Source organism: Haliotis asinina, chromosome 7, assembly GCF_037392515.1.
Source record: "Haliotis asinina isolate JCU_RB_2024 chromosome 7, JCU_Hal_asi_v2, whole genome shotgun sequence".
NCBI classification, from domain to species: Eukaryota; Metazoa; Mollusca; class Gastropoda; order Lepetellida; family Haliotidae; genus Haliotis; species Haliotis asinina.
Genome location: NC_090286.1, coordinates 59,923,353 through 59,948,491, shown reverse-complemented (window position 1 = coordinate 59,948,491; position 25,139 = coordinate 59,923,353). Strand labels below are relative to the sequence as shown.

Sequence of the window (25,139 nt, the reverse complement as noted above, 5' to 3'; positions counted from 1 at the left end):
TTGTCTTGTTAATATACATCCAGCACAGGCTGATTCAGAGGATGATGTAGGGGTACATCCCACCCATTCCACCCCCCACTCCTTGTCCTGATTTTGTTAAATTACAATTGTAACTCGCGTGTAAATGAAGTGTGCACCCACCCACCCACTCCATCCAACCCTCCAAACTGGAAAAGCGGCTTTAATCCAAACTCACGTTCAGTGGGCTTTATAGAAGTCCTTTTCTTGAAAAATTCCTATTAAATATTTTTACTTTTCATAAGGGTATGTCTTTTCCCAATTAGTAAATATCCAAAATGCCCATTTACACAAAATGTTAGTGCTAGGGCTGTGGTATTGACTTGATGGAATAATCCAAAGCTAAACCAGGTGGTATATATTTGTATAGCGAGATAGTGACAGGTACCCGATGCCTGCATGTATATGCATATCTAGTTACTCATGTGTAAAATCACCTGAACCGGTTATAACACTATGTAAATAGAAGCGACAAAACCCTTCCCAATCCTTTCCACTTTCGTACGAAATCCCTGCCATAAGCAGAGTCGATTGTACAAAGTGACTCTATCATGAGTAAATATTTGTTTCAACAGTGCTACAGCTGTATGTTGTTGGTAAACTAATCGGGACCTAATTCAATAAATTTGTCAGTTTTCACCAAGAGGTCAGTGTGTTACATTGATTACAAAACGAAATGGCATAGTTACAATCATATCTCCTGATTCTGTCGTATAAACTAACAGTGAATGATTTTACGCCACACTAGCGATATGTCAGCTATAAGCTACCAGCATGGACACCGGAAGTCTATAAGCATCGAAAGATTGACCATGCAAAAAGAATGACTTGTGTCTTTCATCTCGACCACACGTCACGATATCTAAACATTTCTTGTGACACCCACCTGAGGAGGAGGTTTTCTTACGTATAAGTCCTTACGTTACAAGTTTTTACGTTACAAGTCATTTACTTGACAAGTCCCTTGCGTTAAGGAAAACTACATGTAATAGAAAAAGGTCTTTTCTATTTCTACATTGTTATGCTATTTAAACATGTGTTTTGTAAATGTCTATTCAAGCGTACGCCTCGTACAGCAGCTGCAGCTGCAGCTGCATTCTCAGTGTCTCTCTGTGGGATTTACAACACTCTTCGTCAGAGGTGCTCGGGTGTTCACGCGTTGAGTTTTGATGGGTTTGGTATCAAACAGCTCCAGTCTTAAGGACCGATGCTTTGTGGCAGCAGTGCAGTGAGAATCGGGGTGATGTCCATTCTAGTAACACTGACATTTTGATACGTTACATTGCGTCGGTATATTACTTTGAGCGAGTGTCAGTGAGTGAGTTGGGTTTCGGCTTATAAGTATCGTAGTAAAGTATTCTAGTTATCTGTTCAAACCCATCATGAGTTTGATCCTGACAAGTCTGGAAACATGACTGGAACGAACTGGGATTCGAACCTGCAGTGAATTGCTGCGACCGAAACGGCTTGGTTCCATTGTGCCCCCATATATAGCAATACTGGATACATTATATGCAGTTAACAAAACTCAGCGCACAATCAGTGACAAAATAATTTATTTAAACCCATTTAAGTTGTGGAAGAGTTGTGGTTGGTTCACATCTGACATATATTTCAAAAACAGTTCAAATCAAATACAAATGGAATTACATTTATTGTAACAATTGACGGTCGGCAAAATGCAAACAACATCTAAATAAAACACACAATAACATATAAGTGTAACTATCACAAACAGGAATGATTGTACAGCCAACTCAAACCACGGTCTGAGTACAATGTCAATACAAAATAACAACGTCCAAATCAACAGTTCAGGGCGAGGAGGTAATAGCACCCTAGCCTGGAGCAGTCAGAGCAAGGGAGATAACCGTGGCGTAGTTACTGATTCAGCTCTTAGGAGAAACAGTATTTCTCTTCAACACATATTTCGATCGTGAATAACGTTTAACACGATATGAAAAAACAAACAGTTATACGATAGTTGTAAGCCAAGTTAATTCTGTTACAACATACACTACATGCTGACAATTCATGCTATGTGAAAACAATGATCTCAGACCCGATGCACCTTTATCGTACAAATTACTTCACGAAAAGAAAGTACTGTTATCTTAAAGATATGTAAGTGCTTCCATGCATTTTTACATTTCTCTAGAAACGCACATACGAATAAGTATGAAGGATGACATAAAAGTGAGAGTGTTTGCATCGATCCCAGCTAATTGGCTTGTCGAGTGAACACCGTCACCACTGTCACTGTCATCCGTACATCCATGCGTTGGTTAGGATGCGATATAGAAGCAGACAACGAATAAGCCCAGGCCTGTACTACCTGTGCCCCAACTGGACCCCGTACAAACAGCCTCATTATTTAGACATCTCCTCATCTCCTCTCCTTTCGTCGAAAGATACACAAATAACTAAATATCGAAAATATGTACGCCAATGGATAGTTGATTACAACACGTGACACTCGTGGACGGCAGCAAATTAGTTGCAGACAAAACATCTTTCATGGTCCTTTATGCCCCAATAAAGTATCATGGAGGGATTTTACAAGTACAGATGTAAATTGTCCTAGACAGCCGAAAAGTTTGGCACAATGATATAAAATCTGCTGTGAAAAATATAACACAACAAACAAATTTCAATAAAAAAAACAAAGTATAAACTAAGAATATATATAAACTAACAAAGCCCACGGTTAAACTTAGTATATATAGATCACAGACATACAGTGTAAAAGTTATTCAATGACTTTACAACAAAACATCCAACCACTGTTTCAGGCACAAATGGTATGCTTCCGTCAACGCGGTCTATGTTCTGCACCATGCGATAGTTTCCCATTTTTGACAGTGTCTTGGTCACTGGTCCGTTACGGAAGTTGGACACAATATATCAAAATGTCAAGAAACTGCTAAATTTGGTGTAATTTTCTAGAAATGTGTGTCCCTAATCTAATTATGCACTAAAATAGCAAGTCACTGCGGCATTTGTTTGACAAGCGGCGCGCCTTTTGGCACAGTCTGTAATGTCAATAAAAGTTTTCTTAAAAGTAAATTGTTTACTTTTATTATTCAGTATGTGTTATTTTATAAATATATTGCAGTGTTGATATTACTTAAAGCAGGAAAATCAATTTTCAAGGCAGTATGTAGGATCTGACACATTTAGAAACTTTAGAAAAACAAGAATTTAGAAAATCATTGATTTATCAATAAAAGAAATTTAATAATGACAAGATTTATAGGTAGATTAATATTTTATGAAATATATGTAACCAGAGGGTATCAGCATTATTTCCAATTGAAGCAACATGCCCATATTAAATTTTATAAGGAGAGATGACTTTTGCCAAGGTTTACAACAGGATAAATGTTTGTGTGGCTAAAGTATCATGAAGTATCTGAGGGAGATAAGGGGAAATACCTGCGTAACATAAATACGCGCTCCTACTGTCACATCCCGTCGCATACGGTATGCGCTCAAACCATTGTATCGAACATCTTCAAGGTGTGATGTTTCGCTGTCAAAACTGGGACTAACAGAATGGAGCAGAACGACCACCCATTCCACACCTTCTCCACCCCATTCCCACCCCTACGCCACCCTGTGCCCATCTGCTGCACCACGCCACCCCACAACCACTCGTACCCCCTTCCCTCACCCCCTAATCTAACCACCATAACTTCAAACTTATGGACGGATGTGACTGATTCGTCATGGCTGACAACGACTAAGAGGCAACGTTACTCGTACGTCAGTATTGTGTACTGTTCTGTTTATCGTAAGACATGTATATTTCCATCAACTCAAAAATCTATCTTCATGGTGCAACTATCCTATGTGATAGACTTCTTCCCCTCCCTAACTTGCTCCCAGGAAATATTATATATCGACAACATTCATAACTACTCGCCTTTTCCGCGGCCTACAAGAATGCCAGAATGACCCGAGTGGTTATGAATGATATCGACCACTGATTTGTTCATTTCCTTGGCTGTTGCTGCTAGTACCGGCGACTACCACCCCTGTGACCAGCATGTCTACCCCCGTTGTGGCGAGCGTCCCACGCTTGGCCTTTGTAAGAAGGTGTGGTCGACACCTTGCGGGAGTTCTTGACCCTCGACACAATCACAATAGCCAGGATCAGGCTGATGATCTGTAACATAGGAAGAACAAGTATTGGACATTGGGCGGAGTGGCAGAGGATTTTGTGAATTCTAGACGAATCGACAGAAGAAAGGATTATGTTGGAGGGCAGAGAGAGGGTTGTGTTGTGTTGGAGGGTACACAAAGGAATGGATTACATTGTTAGCAGAAGGAGGTTTGGATTATGCTGGAAGGCAGACAGAGGTTTGGATTGTGTTAGAGAGCGGACATAGGGGTTGATTATGTTGGAGGGCTGACAGAGGGATGTACTGTGTTGGAGAGCAGACAGAGGGTTGGATTGTGTTGGAGGGCAGACAGAGGGTTGGATTGTGTTAGAGGGCTGACAGAGGATTGGATTGTGTTGGGATTGTGTGGACAGAGTGATGGTGTGTCGAACAGATGGTTGAGAGCGGACAACGTTGAAGGGTCAAAACATGGATGTATTATAGGCGAGAGTCAGCAGATGCACGGGATAAGGGAGGAATCATGACAGACGTGTCGACGGTATAGATTATGTTTGGTGATTAGACTGCTAGACAGATTATCTTCAAAGGATCGAGAATTGGATTATGTGGGACAGGTCCACAGAAGGATCAATTAGTTCACACGATCTGGCCCAGACAGTGAGTGAGAGATGGTCGTGTTGATAGTCAGATGGTTGAATGATGGGAAGAGGTCTCCTATGGATGGAATGTCACTACGGCAGGTATTCCTTCAGAGGAATCAGTTATTACCTTCAGAATATAAATATGTTCCCTCTAATTTGATGTGATTGTCCGACTATGGAGATAGAGTTCATAATTCGTAAAATATATAGGCCACGCCCACATTCAAACAACCTCCTCATAAAGCTACCCCGCGCTCTTGAACGTCCAAACAGGGATGGTCGGTACAAATGTTACTGGGGTCTGGTATGGTGAGTATTTTGATACATCTTGGAACATTTTTCCGACGGAATTGACAACATTATGATGTCTGTGAACCTATCAATTCAATAAACGATGTGTTCTGAGATATTGCTGCTTTCTTTGGCTGCAAAGGGTGTCCCCCGCCCCAACCCACCTCACCACCATCTCCCAGCTTCCACAGAACATACCTGCACCAGCGCCACGGCGCCCAGTGTCCCCGCCCATATCGGCATATTGGTGTCCAGCCATTCGTTGATCTTAGCCCAGCATGCAGCCTGGAACAGAAAGTCAACAGTTTTATAAGAATATTGAAGATGAGATATATGGATGAACAGCATATTAATAGCAAATTGAAGCGATGGTTTCAATACCGCTGTGGTTTACAGAACTGAGCGAAGAGCACACATACAAGTAAAAGGTAGCTTGCTATGTAAGGGAGAACATGACACTGCAACCACGTGACCTTCCACGATCTGGTAACAGAGGGTGGGTATCGTGCACCCCGTAACGAGGAAAACAGGAGAAAGCGACAACATGCAGCCATGTATGAAGCTACACCCCCTAAAAAGCTGTATACTCAGGATTAATGAACTGATATTTTTGCATAAAGAGATACAGTAGCCGTTAACGACTAAAGTCGGAAACTAGACCGTCGTGACTTTTAGGGTGAGGTGGAAATACAACCCAGACGCACATTGTGTTGACTGGCACCGGTTTTGGTGGACGGGTCTGAGAAGCAGCTGTCCGGGTACTGGGCCACGTTGGAGCCGTACTCTGTCGCACTGTTGAAGCCGCAGCACTTCAGCTAAAGACACAAACCAACATACACCTGCTATAAACATATATATGGCGATTGGGTTGAATCTCTCAGACAGCCTTGCTTATTGAAGATTCATAAATGTCTTAACATTGTTACCTTATATTTGAATAAAATATTTCATATTTCATAATGTATTCAGTTCTTAAATGTTACATTTTGAAATATCCAGTCGTTATTTCCTATAAAGCGATAACACTTTGTAGTGGTGTAGTTATTTTCAGTCTGACACAATAACTCTAATGTTTAATGTCACACGGATATTCCAGGAGAGGAACAGGTGCCCAGTGGTCGTTAAAGGACTTATGTTTCGGGTGGTCAGATTCAGTGACATGATTGATTGAGTGTCATTGTACTACAACTGGCTGGCCCGTTGCTCGTGATAGCAATCACTGGATTGTCTGTTTACAGCTAGATTATATACATGGCAAGGCACGTTTTACAAAATTTCACAAAGTTGACATTTTCGCCATATTTCAACCTTGCAGGTCTCTTGACCATATGAACATCTATCAAGAAAGGTCCAACATCTTCCTAACACTATTTCTCCAGAACACGCCGTACCTCCCTCTGCAGGAAGTTCTTGGTTTCTGTGTTGAAGTCGGCCCATCCTGAATCCCTGTACACTTGTAACTGAAACATGCAGAGCAGTGGATATCTATGTGCCCGCCACGACGTGTAGTCTGTAGCGTATAGTAACGCTGGATACTTTATATGCTTATAGTACTGTCGGAAATAAAAAAACAAAAAAACTTTTCACTTTCACCTCCAAAATTGTTGTAGTTGACATGTGAAAGTGTGAAATATTAAAATAAGTTCGGCCTAACTACAGTTCCAGTGGTAGGAAAAAGGACTTCATTGAGGAGAAATTAGCGCAGAAATGATCAATGCGGATTTTTTTAAAGTCCAAAGCCACTTCTTGGAACAGACCATGGTTTACGCAAACTAGTGAGCGATCATATTGTAATACAAAGGGCACTTTAAATGCCCATTTTGAAATTAGACTTATCTTCATTATAAAGGATAGCTGACGTACAAAATAGTAACTTTCATGCTGAAACTATTAAGGATGTTGCTACCATGGAGTTTCACGATCACTATAATAAGAAATACGCAGGAGGGGTGGCCTCCAAAGCAAAACCAGGATCGATGAAGCCGACAATCATTGGGGTCGGGCAGGGGGACAGTGATATCAGCTATAATCCCGCAGGGAAATCAAAATAGGGAAGTACACGGCATGTCGTAACATGTATTATGATATCCATTCCTCTGGATCTTCGGGTGGTCATGCCACCTATATATTTTTACAGACATTTAATACGATGCTTTACTGTGGCTATCAAGTATGGTACTCTTGTGCCAGTAGACTATGCATGCATACCAGGTGAGTCCACTTTCCGTCCTAATTGCCGGAAAGAGTTCCTTCCATTCCCCCATATTATTTCTTCCGCAGATTAACAGAGGGAAGTAACACCGAGTGGTTCAACCCTATAAATATTGCACTTAATTTGGGGACTTTGAGTTATTATTGTGGGTCTTCTAGTAATTGTTGTTAGGTTGGGTTTTTTTCATATTTCTAGTATGTATCAATTTATAAATATTATATGGAATAGGGGAACGGGAGGAACTCTTACCCAATTGTCATCTGTAGTCTAATCTATTGTTTTCAGTTGCTATTCGTATTTTTACCCGATTTATACGAGTAAACATGCTTTTCTGGATATCCTACTACACTAAATGCCGAGTTAAGCCGAAGTGAGTCATTTCAACATATCCTGTTTGCATTTGACTACATATGAGGGATATGGAGTAGCAGAATAAAAACTATTGTGTCCGATAGTACTGTAGTATTCTCTTGACTAGGCCAAGCTGTAGTAACATAACTGAAAGATATCATCAGATGTTAGCATATCTACCTGTTCCCTCATCATGTAGGCCGTCACAGCTCCGGCTATCTCAATCAGGAATATGATGACAGTGAAGGCGATAAACTACAAACAGAAACACGTGTATTTCGGATATGGACTTACAAACAGATCAGTCAAGTTTCACTTATAGCGTGATACGTCGAAAGATGGTTTTCCCCCATGTAAATCCAGTTCAAGAAAAATCTGGTATCGGATTTTTGAGAAAACTGATTCGTCAGAAAATCCATATCGTATGAGGAGATACTAAGGTGTAGACCAAAAAATTCCGTCACTCCCTGAGAACCCATGCAAGATGGTAAGGTGAGTGAGCGCATTTAGTTTTAAGTTGCTTTTATATTCCAGCAATGGGGCACACAGGAAAAAGACTTCACACATTGCACCCATGTGTGGAAGCGAACTCGGGTCCTCGGTTTGACGAGTGAACGCTTTGATCACAATGTTACCCAACTTATCCCAACGTGCCCAGGATTGCAAAGACTGCTTTAGTTTGTTACCCAATCTGACAGGAAGATTTGTTGTATTTTCAGGACTACAAAATGCCACTGACTACCAGCATGGAATTTAAGATCAACAGGTGTACCTAACGCTGCATTGACTTTCGTGAATAAAACGAGGGGTTGAGGGATTTCTATACTTGCATAAAGACAGTCACTGTGAACAACAGTGGATGTTGTATACAAGTATGTATATGTCACTATACTTACTAGTGCGTGTATATGATTTAACAACATTTCATCACCATCAAGTTGGGGGACATAAGAAATGGGCTCCCACCATTGTACCCGTGTGGAGAATCAAACCCGGGCCTTCAACCACCACGGCTTCAGACATACGTTTGTGAACCTAGATATCAGTAAATTACACACACAAAAAAAGAATTCGTTGAACTTCGTCTGGCATTCTTCTCAGACCTAGACAGCTATGAGGGGTTGCATCGCTCTCGTATAATTTTCTCGTTTGACAAACATAAATTTTATATATGGGTTCCATGTATTGGTTCCGTTTGGAACCATTCGAATCGATGACAAACTACAACACATTGAAATAGCAGACACAATCAAGCCTGATTTTGTATGACACGTGTGGGATAAGTATCCCTGAAAAGAAGTCTTTACATGTATTCGTACACAGAGCATGACGCAGTACTACATGCGTATCAAAGACATGAGTACTGGTGCAGAAAGGTGTAATCACAAAGCAGCCTTCATAAACCTTTCGCCGTTTTTTTCATTGACTTGAGTATTTAATGCTAAATATATGTCCCACAGGAAAGAGCATGTTATACAAAATATTGCACAATACGACTATGCAATAACAAGTCTAAGGGTATATGAACCGGTCTGCCGTGAACCCCCGGGTGACATACCGTCTTCAAGAGGCATGTCCCTTCCTTCAGTCCGCCGATGCAACCAAACAGACCTGCAAACAAAGACAGAAATATGAACATCAGATGTGTTCACGGGATGATTAATCCAGCAGACCTATTTTGCTGACAGGTGGCATCTGTGCCCTGTGTCGGCACCAGTATCCGATAGCCAGGAGATAATAGAGAGAAAGGAGACAAAATGGCATCGTGCAATGACCCTGAGAATAAACTCTTTACAATGTAATCACTGGCAGTGAGAATAAACATCTCAAAGAGGCATTATGCGATTCTTTATTATGCAGTACTGCATAAATCCAGTGAAATGTTCTTTAATTCATGACGTGTGTAAATATTGTAATATATAACAGAATAAATGTTGTTACCTGCCAACACGATGAGAATGCCTGCCCCCAAAATCGAGTAGGTAAAGTACTGAAAATGAGGTTTTTGAAAGTCATTTAGAGGTTGGACGAGCATAAATACATAACACGGTTTATGGATAACAACTTATTTATTATATTCTTTACACGAAGTTTCAGATTTGATTCATGTTCTTTCGTCAAGTGACTGCAGTAGGCATTCACACGATGAAGGATCAAGAGTTAGCTCTGAAACGTCGTGAAAAGAATAAAATAAATAAGTTGTTATCCATAAAACATGTCACGTATTCATACTAAAATTGAATTCACAATAAGCTATGAATGAAAAATATTTAACTGCATACGGGAAAAGAACTAATGTATGGAAGCACGTTTGTGCCACCGACTGCTGATGATGCTGACACCCTCGTCACTGACAATATACTATTAGGCACATGATGTTATAGATGAACTACAGACAGTACGACGTGAATTATGAATTTGTCATACAAGCATTCAAGTCAAGTTATACTGACGCAAGACAACCAGTTTCCCTTAGCATATTCAGCTCACGCTTAGAGAGATGTTTTAGTCCATGAAATGAACTTTGCTTAATTACAGAATTGTAGGAAGTTTTGTATACAAAAGAGAAAGTATAGGTCATTGCAGTCTGATACAAACAAGGGCGACTATTTGGTGTGCTCTGATTTGGGTTTCTTCTTGTATGCAAGAAGCATACAAGGTTAACGAAGGACGGAAACCCGCGAGTCTAGCAACTAACACGACATGTCTAAATATGTAAAGTGTAGTGACCCAGCCCAACATGCATGAAAGCTGCATGAACACAATCGCGGCTCTCTGACCCCGTCTGGTGTCAATACCTCTTGAATATGACGCCCTTTTTCAGACGTGAAAAAACACGTGTTGTTGTGTGAAGTAAAACTAAACCTCTCGTTTACAACAACCTCCCACTGCTGTACGGTACCAGCTGAGGACAATGTGTTTCGCTATGTGTCAGGTTGTGATATATGTTGGTTGACTCATTGTGTATTTTTAACAGTACTCATACGTACATGTACGGCCTCCTTGGCTGATGAAATGTCTAAAGGCAGAATGGTCGTATAGATATCACACTCGTATAGATATCTTTCATATGGTTTACCAAGTTTCACTTAGCAAATTGTACATATAGTTTTGATCATGAGCGGGTGGGTGAATATAGTTTTACACACGCTTTAGCAATATACCAGCAATATCTCTACGGGGGACACCGGGGCTTCACACATTCTACCCACAATATTACGGTAAATGCATGACATTGTATAAAAGCATAAGAATATGTGACGAATTCATCAACGAAGTGAGATAATATGTCACCTAGTTACCAAGAATTGTATATAAACTGCCAAAGGGATTGGTGAAAGAAGTACTTTGAACATCGGATTTGAATAAATGTCAAGAACGCGCCCTAAACCAGTGCCTCACTCACCCTAGAGCCGGAAAGGAAGCCGCTGACCAGAGTTGGGTTGGTGGCCATTGTCCAGGCAATGAAACCCACGAGGAACAACCCCATCAGCTGTAAAAAGAAGAGGGGATACATTATAGGAATTACTTACAACGGTATGATATATGTGTAAGGAGTGGTCACTCACGGGAATTACTTAAAGAGGCATGATATACAGTGTTCCCAGAAATTATTGAGAAAATCTTTGTTTTTTTTCTAATGATGCTAAGATTGGAAAAAGGGCTTTCACTATGCACTAAGCATACTAAATAAGGGAGACAACTCTTGAAGGCTTAGAAGGAAGCTCATTATGTCAAGAGTTATCTCCCTTGTCTGAGCAGACGGCTTCCTGTGTTGACATGGCAGAATTTACAGCAAGAGAGAAAAGAAAGCTCATTCTAGATGATTTTGAAAGGGGTGAGGCTGATGCTAAAGTGTTAGCTTGTAGACATGGTATTCCTCTGTCTACAGTATGCAGAACTTTGAAGAATATTCAAACAGGAACCGGGATAGAGCACAAAGCAGGGGCAGGTCGGCCTTGGAAATTCCGTGTTGTAGATCGCCGAAGACTTGGGCAGATTGTGAGTAGGGGCAAATTGAAAAGTGTTGAGAACATCAGAAATGAAATGATTAGCAGAGGAAGTCCTCAGGTATGCAATGAAACAGTTAGGCAGGAATTACAGAGACTTAATTGGGTGAAAAAACGTGGAATTCCCTCGTCGTTGATGAAAGATGCACAAAAGGAAAAACGTTTAAACTGGTGTCGGGCTCATGAAAATCAAGATTGGGATAATGTTTTCTTTTCGGATGAAAGTTCTGTTTGGCTTTTCCCTAATTGTGTGAAAATTTGGACCAAAGATACTGTCAAACCTATCTACCAGCGACCAAAACATAGCCCGAAGTTTCACATGTGGGTTGGCATATCGGCTCGCGGAGTGACGCCATTGTGTGTTTTCACGGGAAACTTGACAAAAGAAAGATACGTTGTCTAATGACATTCTAAATGGTCACCTTCTTCCGACATCACAAACATTGCATGAAGATGAATGGATTTTCCAGCATGATAATGACCCAAAACACACTGCGCGCTACACAAAACAGTGGTTGTCGGGCGAAAATGTTCAAGTTTTAGACTGGCCCAGTTACAGCCCAGACCTAAACCCAATTGAGAATGTGTGGGGAGTCATGAAGGACAGAATAAACCAAAAGGGACTGAGAAATATTGAAGATATGAAGGCCGAGGTGGTCCAATATTGGGATACCCTGTCACACGATTACCTACAAACTTTGATGGGTAGTGTGCCTAGGCGTATTCAGGCATGCATTGCTGAGCGAGGAGGTCTAACAAAGTACTAAAACAAGACTGAGACTGTAAAAGGATGATGTTTATGTAAGTAAAACGCCAGAAGTTAATAAACGTAATGAGTTACATGACGCAACATGATTCTCAATAATTTCTGGGAATACTATATATAAGCTCCAAGAGTGGGTATACAATGCAGGAATTCCTTAAAACGACACCATATAAGTTCCAAGAAGAGGGCATACATTGCGAAAATTACTTTAGACGACATAGTAAGCTGCAAGAAGAGAAGGGCATACATTGCAGGAACTACTTAAACGATATTATTTAAGCTGACAGAGGTAGGTGTGGATATGCATTGATGTAATTCCTTAAAGCGGGATGAAATAAGCTACAAGGAGAAGGATTAAGAAATTGTGGGGATTGCTTATTAGGGTATGATAGAAGCTGAACAAAATACGAACACATTGCAGAGATTACTTAAGCGATATTATACAAGCTGAAAGAAGTGGACAAGCATTGCAGGAAGTACTTAAAATGGCATGATATTACTAAGCATGTATCGTCACACATGGTTATATTTCCGTTCTTGATGTTTGATTTTTCGTATTGTATTTCGTATGACAACTCGCACTGGCAAATTACACATTTTACAGTTGGGAACATATTGGAAAATCACCCACTGACTTAGTGACTTTGCATTTTTGATACCTTAACAACAGGTAATAAAAACTGCTACAATCTTCCGTCTTGGAGCGGACATTTTTGACAAATTGATACCATCATGGTGATATGATGTCTCGCTACACGATAACTGAGTTCTAATATCAATGTTTTGGAGGCTACAAAGTTGATGTTAGTTTGAGAAGAAACTACCAGCTGTATTCTCTAAGCAATCGTGACAAACAAACAACAGTTTATATAACAAACGTCACTCAACCCCAAACAGTACTAGAGTCTGTACTGAACGAGAAAGTGTAACCCCGTGTAAAAGTATGTAACTATTTGGGACTTTTTATCAGTAAAATCGACAGTAGCAGCACAATACAACGTCATGGGCACACAACTGTCCCTACGTAAACGGTAAAATATTTCGATCCATTTCTTATATTCACGGAATGTCTGAAAGTACTATGAGGACGCAAACAATATATTATATCTAACGACAAAGGCAGTGAATAATCGTTCTTGGATGTCTCCTAAGACAGACTCCATAGACGTGGAAGGGAAAGTGGCTGTGAAAATATAGCTGCTATAGGACTGAAGCTGTTAAAATCCACGATGACACCAGGTGTTCGTGTTATGGTAAGTATGTCCTACCGTATCGCCAACAGCCAACTCACAAAACTTGCCTTACCGGTCTATAAACAATCGGCTCTTGATCGGACAGTCTCTAGACATGATGGCATGTTTATTGATTTTGTTGGAAATATTGAAAAATATGGAACATCTGCCACGACGCAATTGCAAATATTCTGCCGCTTATGAGACAAGGGTTTTAAAACTTTTACCAATGGTAATTAAGAATATTTTCTTCCTAAACATGCACTGGTGATATTTACTTCTACTCACACTTACTTATATTTACTACTTCAGTACTGATATCACAATTAGCTGGTGGCTGTGTATCGCTGCACGTCAGGCGCTGATGTCGACAGGACACGCCTGTAGCATATATCAATTCTGGGGCATACAACCAAATTGACACACACGCCATTGCAACATTGTATTGGGGTGTGAATATGGTGGGAACTGGCACGAGTGATACTGCTGTTTTGTTCAATGTTCCATTTGACCTCGGACTATGAGATACGGGAAGAAATGTGACACGAACTCATGAATTAGTTAATCTGACTTTCAAACTAGCAATGACAAACATCACGCAGTGAAGAACACAACTAACCTTCAGAACCCTAATTGTAGGGAAATGGGGCAAGGTATGTTTAACATTCTGGAATTTAATGGCGGGACAGGGAGTGTTGAAGAAAATAATGCGTAAAAAATGAAAATCTTGGTTGTTTTTTAAAGCAGATTTGTCAACATTCCAAACATGCAGCATGTACTTTGAAACGTTCTTGTTCATAGTTTGTCTTCCAAAAGATACTTTGTGGGATTAAAAAGAAGAACCATTATTTTCATTTTTAATGCATCAAATAAAATAAGTAAAATATATAAGGGGCTTATTCACCAATCATAACAATAACTTTATCTGATATGTATTGTAAAGCAAGCAAATGTTTCAAAGTTACAATGTATGGGTACATCACGTTTGTGGTCCCCTTTATCACATATTAATCCTACATTGACCCCTACGTTACGTTAGTTGTTGTGGTTCATGTAGTGTCATATTTCCCACCCGATCTTATTTGATAATTGTATCCACGTCGAACAAACCATTCAGAATTTAAGTTACTAGCAAGTTGAGGTAGTAACAACCACATAGCGGCCATCTGTAGACTAATCAATGTTGAAAAACAGACTGACGCGCAATAGAAAGCAAAAACTAGTTTTGAAGGAAGGGATGCGGTTCAAGATAATACGACTTACCACTACACGATACCGATGTTTCACGGGTGATCAAACGCAAATTAAGATGAGAAGTAATTAGTGAACCAAGGGGATGTATGGTGAAGGCTTGCCGGTATGTGAGGCCTTAATATATACAGGGTGACGTGACACGGATAGATACAGATTCATGGAACACATTGGACATTCATTTCGGCTGGAGAGTGTTATGTCAGAGTCTTCATTTTCCTCGTGATTGTAATCGTTAGATCAGATATCTGTATTAACAGACAGGAAATGATATCATTAATAATAGATGGAGCCTTTGTGATCGGCGTTTTCTGAAGGTTTCCTCCAAACAGCGATAATAAGAACTAAAGAAATCAATAGCATTTTGTGGTCGATAACGCTGATTGACAGGTAGATCCCAAAAGTATCAGGATGAGAGCCGTCGAATCCCTGTGGGGATTAGATGGAGAACTTTGTCAGACATTTTTGCAAGCAAGCATGGAAATTGACATGGGTCATACATTACCAAGATAGTAATGAAGTCACAGTATCTTCTTTTCGTGTTTCTAACGTTTAAATGTAGAAGTGTTTGTGACATTGGCCTGCACTGTATGATGTTAATGTGAATATGTACACCTACGTGTATCATTTCTGTGTGCTGTATGTTGTTAACATTGACGTGTGCACGTCTGTGTGACACTGATGTGTACTATATGTTGTTAACACTGATGTGTGCACGTCTGTGTGAGATTGATGTGTACTATATGTTGTTAACATTGACGTGTGCACGTCTGTGTGACACTGAAGTGTACTATATGTTGTTAACACTGACGTGTGCACGTCTGTGTGACATTGATGTGTGCTGTATGTTGTTAACACTGATGTGTGCACGTCTGCGTGACACTGAAGTGTACTATATGTTGTTAACACTAATGTGTGTAAGTCTGTGTGACATTGATAAGTACTGTATGTTGTTAACATTGACGTGTACACGTCTGTGTAACATTGATGTGTACTATATGTTGTTAACGCTGATATGTACACATGTGCGTAACATTGATGTGTACTATATGCTGTTAACATTGACGTGTGCACCTGTGCGTAACATTGATGAGTACTGTATGTTGTTAACGTTGATATGTACACGCGTGTGTGACATTGACGAGTACTGTATGTTTTCAACAATGGCAATAGCACGTAAGATTTCAATGATATTTACACGAGTTTTTTCAACGATGATATTTACACATTTTATTTTCAACAATGATATTTAAACGTTTGCTTTAAACGATGATATTTTAATCGATGATATTTACAAACAAACATTTAGGTGCCACTGTACGGTTCCTTGTATTATACTGCTCTTGGTTTCCTTCAGTAGTTATGTGTGTTAGTTCCTATGAGTTTTAGTGAACTATGTGTTTCTCCCATAGGGATAATAAGGTCGGAGTGAGTATGAAAGAAGCTAGAACTGAACAGTGGTCTTGGTATGCTCTGTATTAACTATTCATACACTAGGTTAGCTTTGCTGCCTCGCTTATGATTTCCTCGACTTTATACAGCAGAGAGTTACCGACTTTAACTACATCATACAGGTTAGTGTGTTACGCACCGTCAGTACATGTCATATTATCAGCTAAATCTCAGGGTCTTCCATGGTGTCAGAACATTCCATACTGCCAACTAACCTCAGGGCGTTACGCACCGTCAGTACATGCCATGTTATCAGCTAAATCTCCGAGTCTTACGCGGTGTCAGAACATTCCATATTGCCAACTAACCTCAGGGCGTTACACACTATCAGTACATGCCATATTATCAGCTAAATCTCCGGGTCTTACAAGGCGTCAGTACACTCCATACTGTCAACTCTACATCAGGGTGTTGCACGGTGTCAGTACATTCCATATTGTCAACTCTACATCAGGGTGTTGCACGGTGTCAGTACATTCCACATTGTCAACTCTACATCAGGGTGTTGCACGGTGTCAGTACATTCCATATTGTCAACCCTACATCAGGGTGTTGCACGGTGTCAGTACATTCCATATTGTCAACTCTACATCAGGGTGTTGCACGGTGTCAGTACATTCCATACTGTCAACTATACATCAGGGTGTTGCACGGTGTCAGTACATTCCATATTGTCAACTCTACATCAGGGAGTTGCACGGTGTCAGTACATTCCATATTGTCAACTCTACATCAGGGTGTTGCACGGTGTCAGTACATGCCATATTGTCAATTTTACATCAGGGTGTTGCACGGTGTCAGTACATTCCATATTGTCAACTCTACATCAGGGTGTTGCACGGTGTCAGTACATTCCATATTGTCAACTCTACATCAGGGTGTTGCACGGTGTCAGTACATTCCATATTGTCAACTCTACATCAGGGTGTTGCACGGTGTCAGTACATTCCATATTGTCAATTTTACATCAGGGTGTTGCACGGTGTCAGTACATTCCATACTGTCATCTCTACATCAGGGTGTTGCACGGTGTCAGTTCATTCCATATTGTCAACTCTAAATTAGGGTGTTGCACGGTGTCAGTATATGTCATATTGTCAACTCTAAATTAGGGTGTTGCACGGTGTCAGTACATTCCATATTGTCAACTCTACATAAGGATGGTACACACTTTCAGTATGTTGAATGTGGTCAACTACAGACCAGGGTGATAGACGCTGTCAGTATGTTGAATATTGTAAGCTATTTCTAAATTATTACCTTGAGACCTGGCGTTAGAGATCAGCAAATTATATCAAAGTGCACTGATTCAGTTGTATGTCGGGACCAAAGAGAGATATAATCACCATCTATTTCAGTGGGTTTCAAGGTTTATGACACCTATGCTTTAAAACCACGAAATGCCGTCGGGGTCACGCTGACATAGCAGCGTGAGGGGAGGGAGGACTTGGCATTTCCCCGGAACGTGAGATAACAAGAGTTGAGGTCATAAACAGGTTGTACTTGAAATACAAGCGAAGTTGTGAAAACATTCGTTGAAATCTCTGTGCTGAAATACTTGGAAGACACATTTGTAATACACTTGAAATACACAAGACGCCACAAAAAAATTAAAACAAAATTATGAGGTAAAACAAACAGACCAAATCTCTTTCTGTATGTCGAAAGATAGATATAAGCATTAAGGCACATCGTTTCGAGATTATTAAAGACAATTATGCAGTGAACTGACGCAATGAATAGGTAGATGTTCATTAAATGTCAAGACAAAAAGAAAATGTTGCCTTAATCTTTAAAAATATTAATGATAGAATTCCTTGAAAAAGCGATACAAAACAATGCTTAGGTTCCTGTGTAAGGATTGACGTCGGTTGCAGTGAGCAAGGGCTGTATCTGTGCATATATGTTACAGTCAGATTGTGAAATCAGTCATTTCGTGAGATGACCAAAACTTTCAGTCATTTTGGATTAGTCATTTCTCTTCATTTTACGTAATGACAATCAATGTTTTTCAGTCATTTCATGAAATTTCATTTCATTTGAATGTGATGGACAGGGGGTTTGTGAGGTGTGGCTGCTCTGGACACAGCAAACGTTAAACGGCTATGAATGCTTCAAAGTCAGCCCAAAGTGCAACAGTCGCTGCCAAATAGTTTTAACTGTTAGTGTCAATAAGTAATGTTGAAATTGTGATCGACTTTTTTAGATCAAGTTATTGATAGACGTTTCATGAAATGCCTGAAATGTATTGATTGTTGTTACACAAATGACAGGAAATGGCTGACCCTCATAGTTATTTCAGGACATGAATCTCATCGTAACCTATATACATGTAACATGTTCACAATACCACGGAACAACGTGGGAAACAGCGGGATTTTCACATGGCACAAGCCATAACGTGTTGATATGATCGCATGTAAGATGATACAGTTTTATTACTAAAGATCTATAAAATAAACCAGGATGTATTGTCCTTATCAGAAATGACGTGGACTCCGTCAAGGTGGCAGGTTTATGCCTCTGATTTAACATTCAGGAGCATGGTTACCTGGAGAGAATCTAGTGATCTTTATATAACGTTGTAACGATGTGTCCAGACATACACACAGGATCTCTCTTGTACGCTCATAACAGGGGGTGCTACTGCTTGCCTAATTTGTGTCGCACTTCAATAGCCTCTACCAATGCAGTAATTTATGACTATTACCTGACATATTGTCATTTACTGTATGTGTTTCAGATGATCAACGTCACCCTAACGTACTCAACATAAAAACACAACAATTCACGATTATTATCCATACGGTCTTTCCATGTTAAACTCGTATATATAGAGATTATCAGATCAGGCAGAACGGAATAAGACGTCTTCTTATTTCCTTAGAGGTATAAACTGATAACGCTTGTGTATTTTATTTGTTAACCTTTCACACATGCTATTTGTTTCCTTTACTGCCTTTTCTCAAAAAGAGCATTAGATCATATTTAGATTTACTGCCATCACAAAGCCATACTAGCTTATCAATCGAGGACGCGGGTAAGGTTTACACAGACATAGCAAAAATATAACGCACTATAAGATCATTAAAACATAGATCACCTACTGGCGTAAATGTGATCATTACTAATTTACTAGCATGTTACATTAATCAGACATACGATCAGTCGTGGAGACAGGTTACTAGGAGGTAATCGTTAATGGTTCACCTTTGAAGAAAAGATATAGCTCCCACCTGTAAACTTGTAGTATAACAAGGACAAATACTTCACACGGGGAACCATATAACGGTCGATAAACACGATATGGCATTGCCACATTGTATGATAACAACTCAGGATTTAAATTTGTGTCTCAGAGTAGGTTTATGAGCACCTTTCCAAAAGAACACTCAAGAAAGACAAATATACTTGAATTTGAGTACAGTGCTCAGAATCCATCAATAATTCGAAATAATTCATGAATTTGTAACATGAGTAAGTGAGAAAGAATGGTTTTGATCTTCAGTGTAAAGATCTGAAGATGGCAATAAAGTTCCTTTATAGTTTTCAGGAGATACAGACATTAAACATGTGGTCAATAAAACAGGTTATAAAACAACAATGGCCCGACGGAGGTCAGTTGTCTGAAAGATTTCACTGTATAGATACTTATACATGTCCACGTCGGTGGGAGTTATCACTTGATTATTCCTGGAACGTATCCTTTCATCGGTTCCGGTTTAACTGGACATGGCTATGTGTTGTGAAAGTACCAACAAAAACACCCTCTCTTCACGACACAGAACAGTTTTGGAAAAGTGAATGTTCTTATATTGTGGCGATGAAGCTGACGCTGGGGTTGGTGAGTGACCTCGACCTTACGTCGCTCCTTTCGTGTATGTAACCAGCAACATCGAGCGACGTCACGGTGGGCAGGCCTAGACACGGGCTTTCTTCACATTTGACCTACACACACGTAAATTACGTGTTCATGGAACAAACACTGTAGTCACTAACCTGCTAATTGGGTACCATATAACACAAACATTACTTTAGGATACCTGCCAACTAGTCTGGGTCATGTAAAACTAGAATAAAGTGTTGTGAGTTGAAAATATCAGTATTCAAACGTATTGCCCAATGCATGGCTTCTTCTCCAATGTTAGGTTTATTTTAGATCAATAACATTCTTTGTGAATGTCAAAGGTCTAAACTTGTCACTCCACTCATATAAACTGTCGTCATGAAAATACGCAAACAATAAATTCGCGGCTTAAAGAGGAACCGTTAAAGCTGAATAAAAAAATACAGGTTATCTCACTACCAGACGTGTCACTTTACATAATACCTCAAGTTGCCAATATGTCTGACATGTTTATGCAAGTAGTACGCTGGTTATATCATAAGGTAATTTATTGTGAGAAGATGATTAGTATACATTCATACCAATGTAATATGGACAACATATTCTCACACACGCTTACCCATGTGGGTGAACGTCCAGGGCGTTCTTTCGCGAAGCAACCTTTACTAAGGTAAACCTTAACTCCCATTCATTAACGTTGCACTCAGGTTACCTTAGTGACTTACGGTAACCTTTGGACTTTGTGAAAGGAGGTCCTGATTAACAACGAACGACAGTTTAAGGCCAGACGTCACATGGCTGATGCAACAGACCAGGACTGAGAGGTTCTCACACCACGCCAAATTATGAAATCAATAAGCTTGTTTCTTAGGGTGTTGAATGCCCGGCCTATTAGTTCCTTATCATCTAATGTTGGCATATAATCAATTATTGACAGACTGTGTCCATCAGTGCTTCGGGTTAGAACGAAGAATGCGATTGGACGGATCTGCCGCTGTTCGAGTCTCATTAACACAGTGTTTCTGACCAGTCGAATAAACTATAAAGACTGTCCGATAGCTGATAAATACAATAATTATTTCATTTAAATGGAATAGTTAACAATTTATTGCTTTGAATCCACGTATTCGCATAGTACAGTTGTGGGAAGTGGAGCTGGTGACTATGAAGTGTCCAATCCGTCGCCTGTCACTTGGATTTGTTTTTGGCATCTTGTTTCAAATTACCTGATTATTTTGCCTCCTTCCAAACATCTACCACTCACCGCTTACAGTATCTACTTTGCTGTATTACGTCTAGGAACGGTATAAAATGGGCGTGACCACTTTCATCAAGAAAACGAGATACGGGTCGAATGTGCTACGAGTGGATCTGCATGGTCTAATTAACTGAATAGATAGTTATCATTTGTAGACTTGACCATCTTTGTTCCTAATATAACTTGTCATGAGACCACGGCTTGGTGTCGAACGGTTTCCTTAGGTATTAATCCACTGAGAAGCTAAATTATAGTGCTTTATCCAGCTTTATCAAACAATTACATGTGTAGGTGACAGGGTAGAAGCAGATGCTTCGTATACTCTGATACATAGTGTCCCTTACCCTAGGCAGGATCCTCTGATCGTCGGTTCGAATCCGCTGTAATCGGATTATAATGTTGCGCTGTTGGGACCCATGCCTTTTTCACTGGTTTCAGTAAAGTCTACGATCAACCAACGTCAGCGGGGACATGTCGTACTGGATTAAACTCACGGGACGTCATGTAGCTAGTAACTAAACTACATAATAAAGCAAGTTTTATATAAAAAAAATCCCAACCATTTCACGCCTTTATTTACATGAGATGTCAGAAACGTTTATTGAATATACATAACCATTAGACTAGCGGCAAATAGACACGAGTACAAATAGTGACTCTCCCATGAATGCAGTATTTGATCTGGAACTCGTTTAGATCATTTGATTACATAACAGACTCATGAATGACAGACATTATTGAACAGCTGGGCTTTCAGAATGTTTCAGAATTATATCCCCTGGTCGTTTAGAGCGTAGTGGCTGATACTGCATGCTGAAACTCTACATGTTCTCCAGACGGAATTTGATATAAGGTATATATAATATTTAATATAATATGATATCTCACGTTGGGCTGGGCGCTACATAACGAACAAAGTCGTGTTAGCACAGCGAATGGCCCCTACCGGTGGATCAAGTTGTTACAGGCCGTATATGTTACTCTTTGTCTAAATCCCTCCAGGCTTTTACGTCAGGCAAGGTTTTATTCCACCAAAGGAGGGTTGGAGATAAGACGGCTGGGTTTTTCCATAATTGATGTCAATGTTAATTCGTAATTGTAAACATGTAAACTGAAACCACTAACGTTTATTCAAGACTGACGGAGACGTCCATCCTGCTGTTGATACGCCACCGAAAACATAACAATGCGGAAGTAAGTATATACAACGGGTTGAAGCTTGTATGCCTCATTGCAGAATTTCAGCTGTGTTTCATTTGTTTCGCATCAAATAATGAGACGAGTGAATATTGCTTTGTGGGGGGTTAGGTATATCAAACAAGTAGTGGCATATATGGTGGGACACCTTGGTAGATTCCTACAACAATCTGAAAGCAACTGCCATGGATCCCACGATGTACAAACCTATTCCTTTTTCCGCGATTTAACACTCTCCTTTTTCTTTTCAAATTATTGGGCTTTTGTAAAACGACCTCTCGACGGGGCATTGCAGATAGTTTATCAGTCTAGCTGACAATGCAGTCAGGTTGTAAGAATGAGAAGAAATGAACAGAAAAATATCGAAGACAGCCTACTTGCATTTGGTCCTAATGTGCAATGAAAAATGGTGTTGTTACGCCGAGGAAAACATGAAATAAATAATTATATTGAAATGGCATATCGCAGTCGTCTCATGATTGTGTCCATGCTGGTTGCCCAACGTTGTTGATGCATTTACGTGATTGCGAGCTTTCGGTTGCGCAAATGGAGAAGGCGCAGGTCATCTTGCGGGGTGGTCAATCTCAGACGTCCTGAACTGGGACTGTCAGATGTCTGGCCAGATTGGTTGACGAGTCCCTTTAGTTTGAACAGCTGGCTTGTTCTCGCTCCATTAATGATAATCTTTGCAATTTGATGTGTGTCTTTAACAGGTACTCCATTAACAGACAGTTACAGAATGTTTGACTTCTAACAATCAAACACGTTTCATAACATTTGATAACCCATAAACAAACAGGCGTTAGGTATTAACCTTTATTTTACATATTTTACGCCGTATTGTCAATTTTGCAGACACCATTTGAACTAGCTCAGTATGCAGTATTACATCCGAGGTCCCCCAGCACAGTCTAAGGTGTTTCAATTTCAGTCCACACGCACAAGCACACGCACAGACACACGCACAGACACATTAAGAAGTTGTTGCAGCAGGATACCGAACTATGCCGTTCCATGAAACTCACACCGATCAGGTACCATAAACCATTGTATATCCCCGACACAAAGTACAGTTGCTCCAAAAATAAAACCGACAGTCCTGATAAATCTTCACCTCATCAGGTGAAAGTAGGATATAAAATCAGAATGTGCAATAAAGTCTGAAGGAGCATGTGGAGGTGCTACCATCCTCCAACGAAGGATGTCGAATGTAACAGGGCACTGTGCAATGAAGTACTATCACAGAATGTCTAATCTGCCAAAGTCGACAGCAGAACAATGAAACTGTTACGTACGTCTTCCGCAGATGATAAGTAATCACATTTAATGTAATCATGAAGGGCAAGCTGCTTTGTCATGCTTGTATGAACAGATCTGTCCTGGTCGTTAAAGGTATAGATGTCGCCAGATTGTACATTATACATGAGAGTGAACAAAGGGTATCAAATAACGAAACGAAATAAATCCATACGTATTGGGTTTGTCCCTATCAAATGACTGTAAGACCTACATCCTACACAGATGCCACCAAACATCGTCACCCATACTGTGGTCATCGTCTTCAGAATATCGAATCAGAATCAGATACAGAAGAACTATTACCATATTTTATATCGGGATTTATTCGAACTTGAGATAAATCGTGTAGTTTAACAATGCTACGATATAGGAACGGTGTCATGAGTGTACCACCAAATGTTTAATTGAATGTGAAGTTACTGTCAAGACTTTCTGTAAACGTCAACATTGAAAATAAAACAACAGTAACTTGCAGTTGTATAATTTCACAAAAGAATATTAAACTTACCCAAAACAAGAAATTGAATACGATGAAACATGGCCGAACACACCCGGACACCGCCATGGTAATCCCTCCAACTAGGAAATCTCAGGTAATGTCGTGATCAGTGGTCGTATACTCTTCGCGCATGCGCTAGTCCAGTGCCAGCAAACATCGGCACTAGCTTGATAATGAGTGGTCTCGAGACTATGTTCAACACCAAGTGAGACATGACGTCCTCGCTCCCTTTGTTGTAACGCTATACATGGCTTGAGACACACACAGCATGTAAGCACAGCCTTCTATAGCCACTTTTGTCACGCTATGTCACATACATTTGTACGACTTTAACGTTAGCATTTGAGCCCGGCAATATCTTTAATAGATTGGTTTGTTGATATTATGTAGGAATTCAAAGTCAATTTACGTCGTGTTCATAGAGAAAGGGCAGTTGGATATTTAACTGCGAGTATACAGAACGTTTGACAAATACGGCTTTGTGGCGTGTCCGAGGTCACTGAAGGATGGCATCCATGGGCAATACAGATGTGAGGACTGAAACCTACTTACTTTATAATGACACATAAGTAGGAAAATGGAGAAATAATCTGACGCTCTGATTTCAAATGATTGTAAATAGATGTATTCTGACAAGACCAAGATTGGTATTGAAACCTTGGGCGTCGCTTCGGACTCAAATGCCTCTACA

General features: G+C 40.1%; 1 protein-coding gene across 1 annotated transcript; it reads right to left on the bottom strand.

Moving 5' to 3' along the window:
• Positions 1–1,557: 1,557 nt before the first annotated feature.
• Positions 1,558–24,559, bottom strand: LOC137290615 (tetraspanin-8-like). Its single transcript, XM_067821674.1, has 9 exons — positions 24,458–24,559; positions 11,044–11,130; positions 9,579–9,627; positions 9,196–9,248; positions 7,818–7,892; positions 6,466–6,534; positions 5,779–5,889; positions 5,273–5,359; positions 1,558–4,186 (listed from the first exon to the last, which is right to left on the bottom strand). The coding sequence occupies exons 1-9, from the start codon at positions 24,512–24,514 to the stop codon at positions 4,034–4,036; spliced, it is 741 nt and encodes a 246-aa protein (XP_067677775.1). The 5' UTR covers positions 24,515–24,559; the 3' UTR covers positions 1,558–4,033.
• Between the last annotated feature and the right edge of the window lie 580 nt (positions 24,560–25,139).

Bases quoted from the DNA above. Each gene is read 5' to 3' on its own strand.
- LOC137290615 (XM_067821674.1), bottom strand. From the start codon at position 24,514: ATGGCGGTGTCCGGGTGTGTTCGGCCATGTTTCATCGTATTCAATTTC. The intron at 11,131-24,457 runs GTAAGTTTAATA...TTCTTTTTACAG, and splicing joins TATTCAATTTCTTGTTTTGG to CTGATGGGGTTGTTCCTCGT. The intron at 7,893-9,195 runs GTATGTCACCCG...TTCTGTTTGTAG, and splicing joins GGACATGCCTCTTGAAGACG to TTTATCGCCTTCACTGTCAT.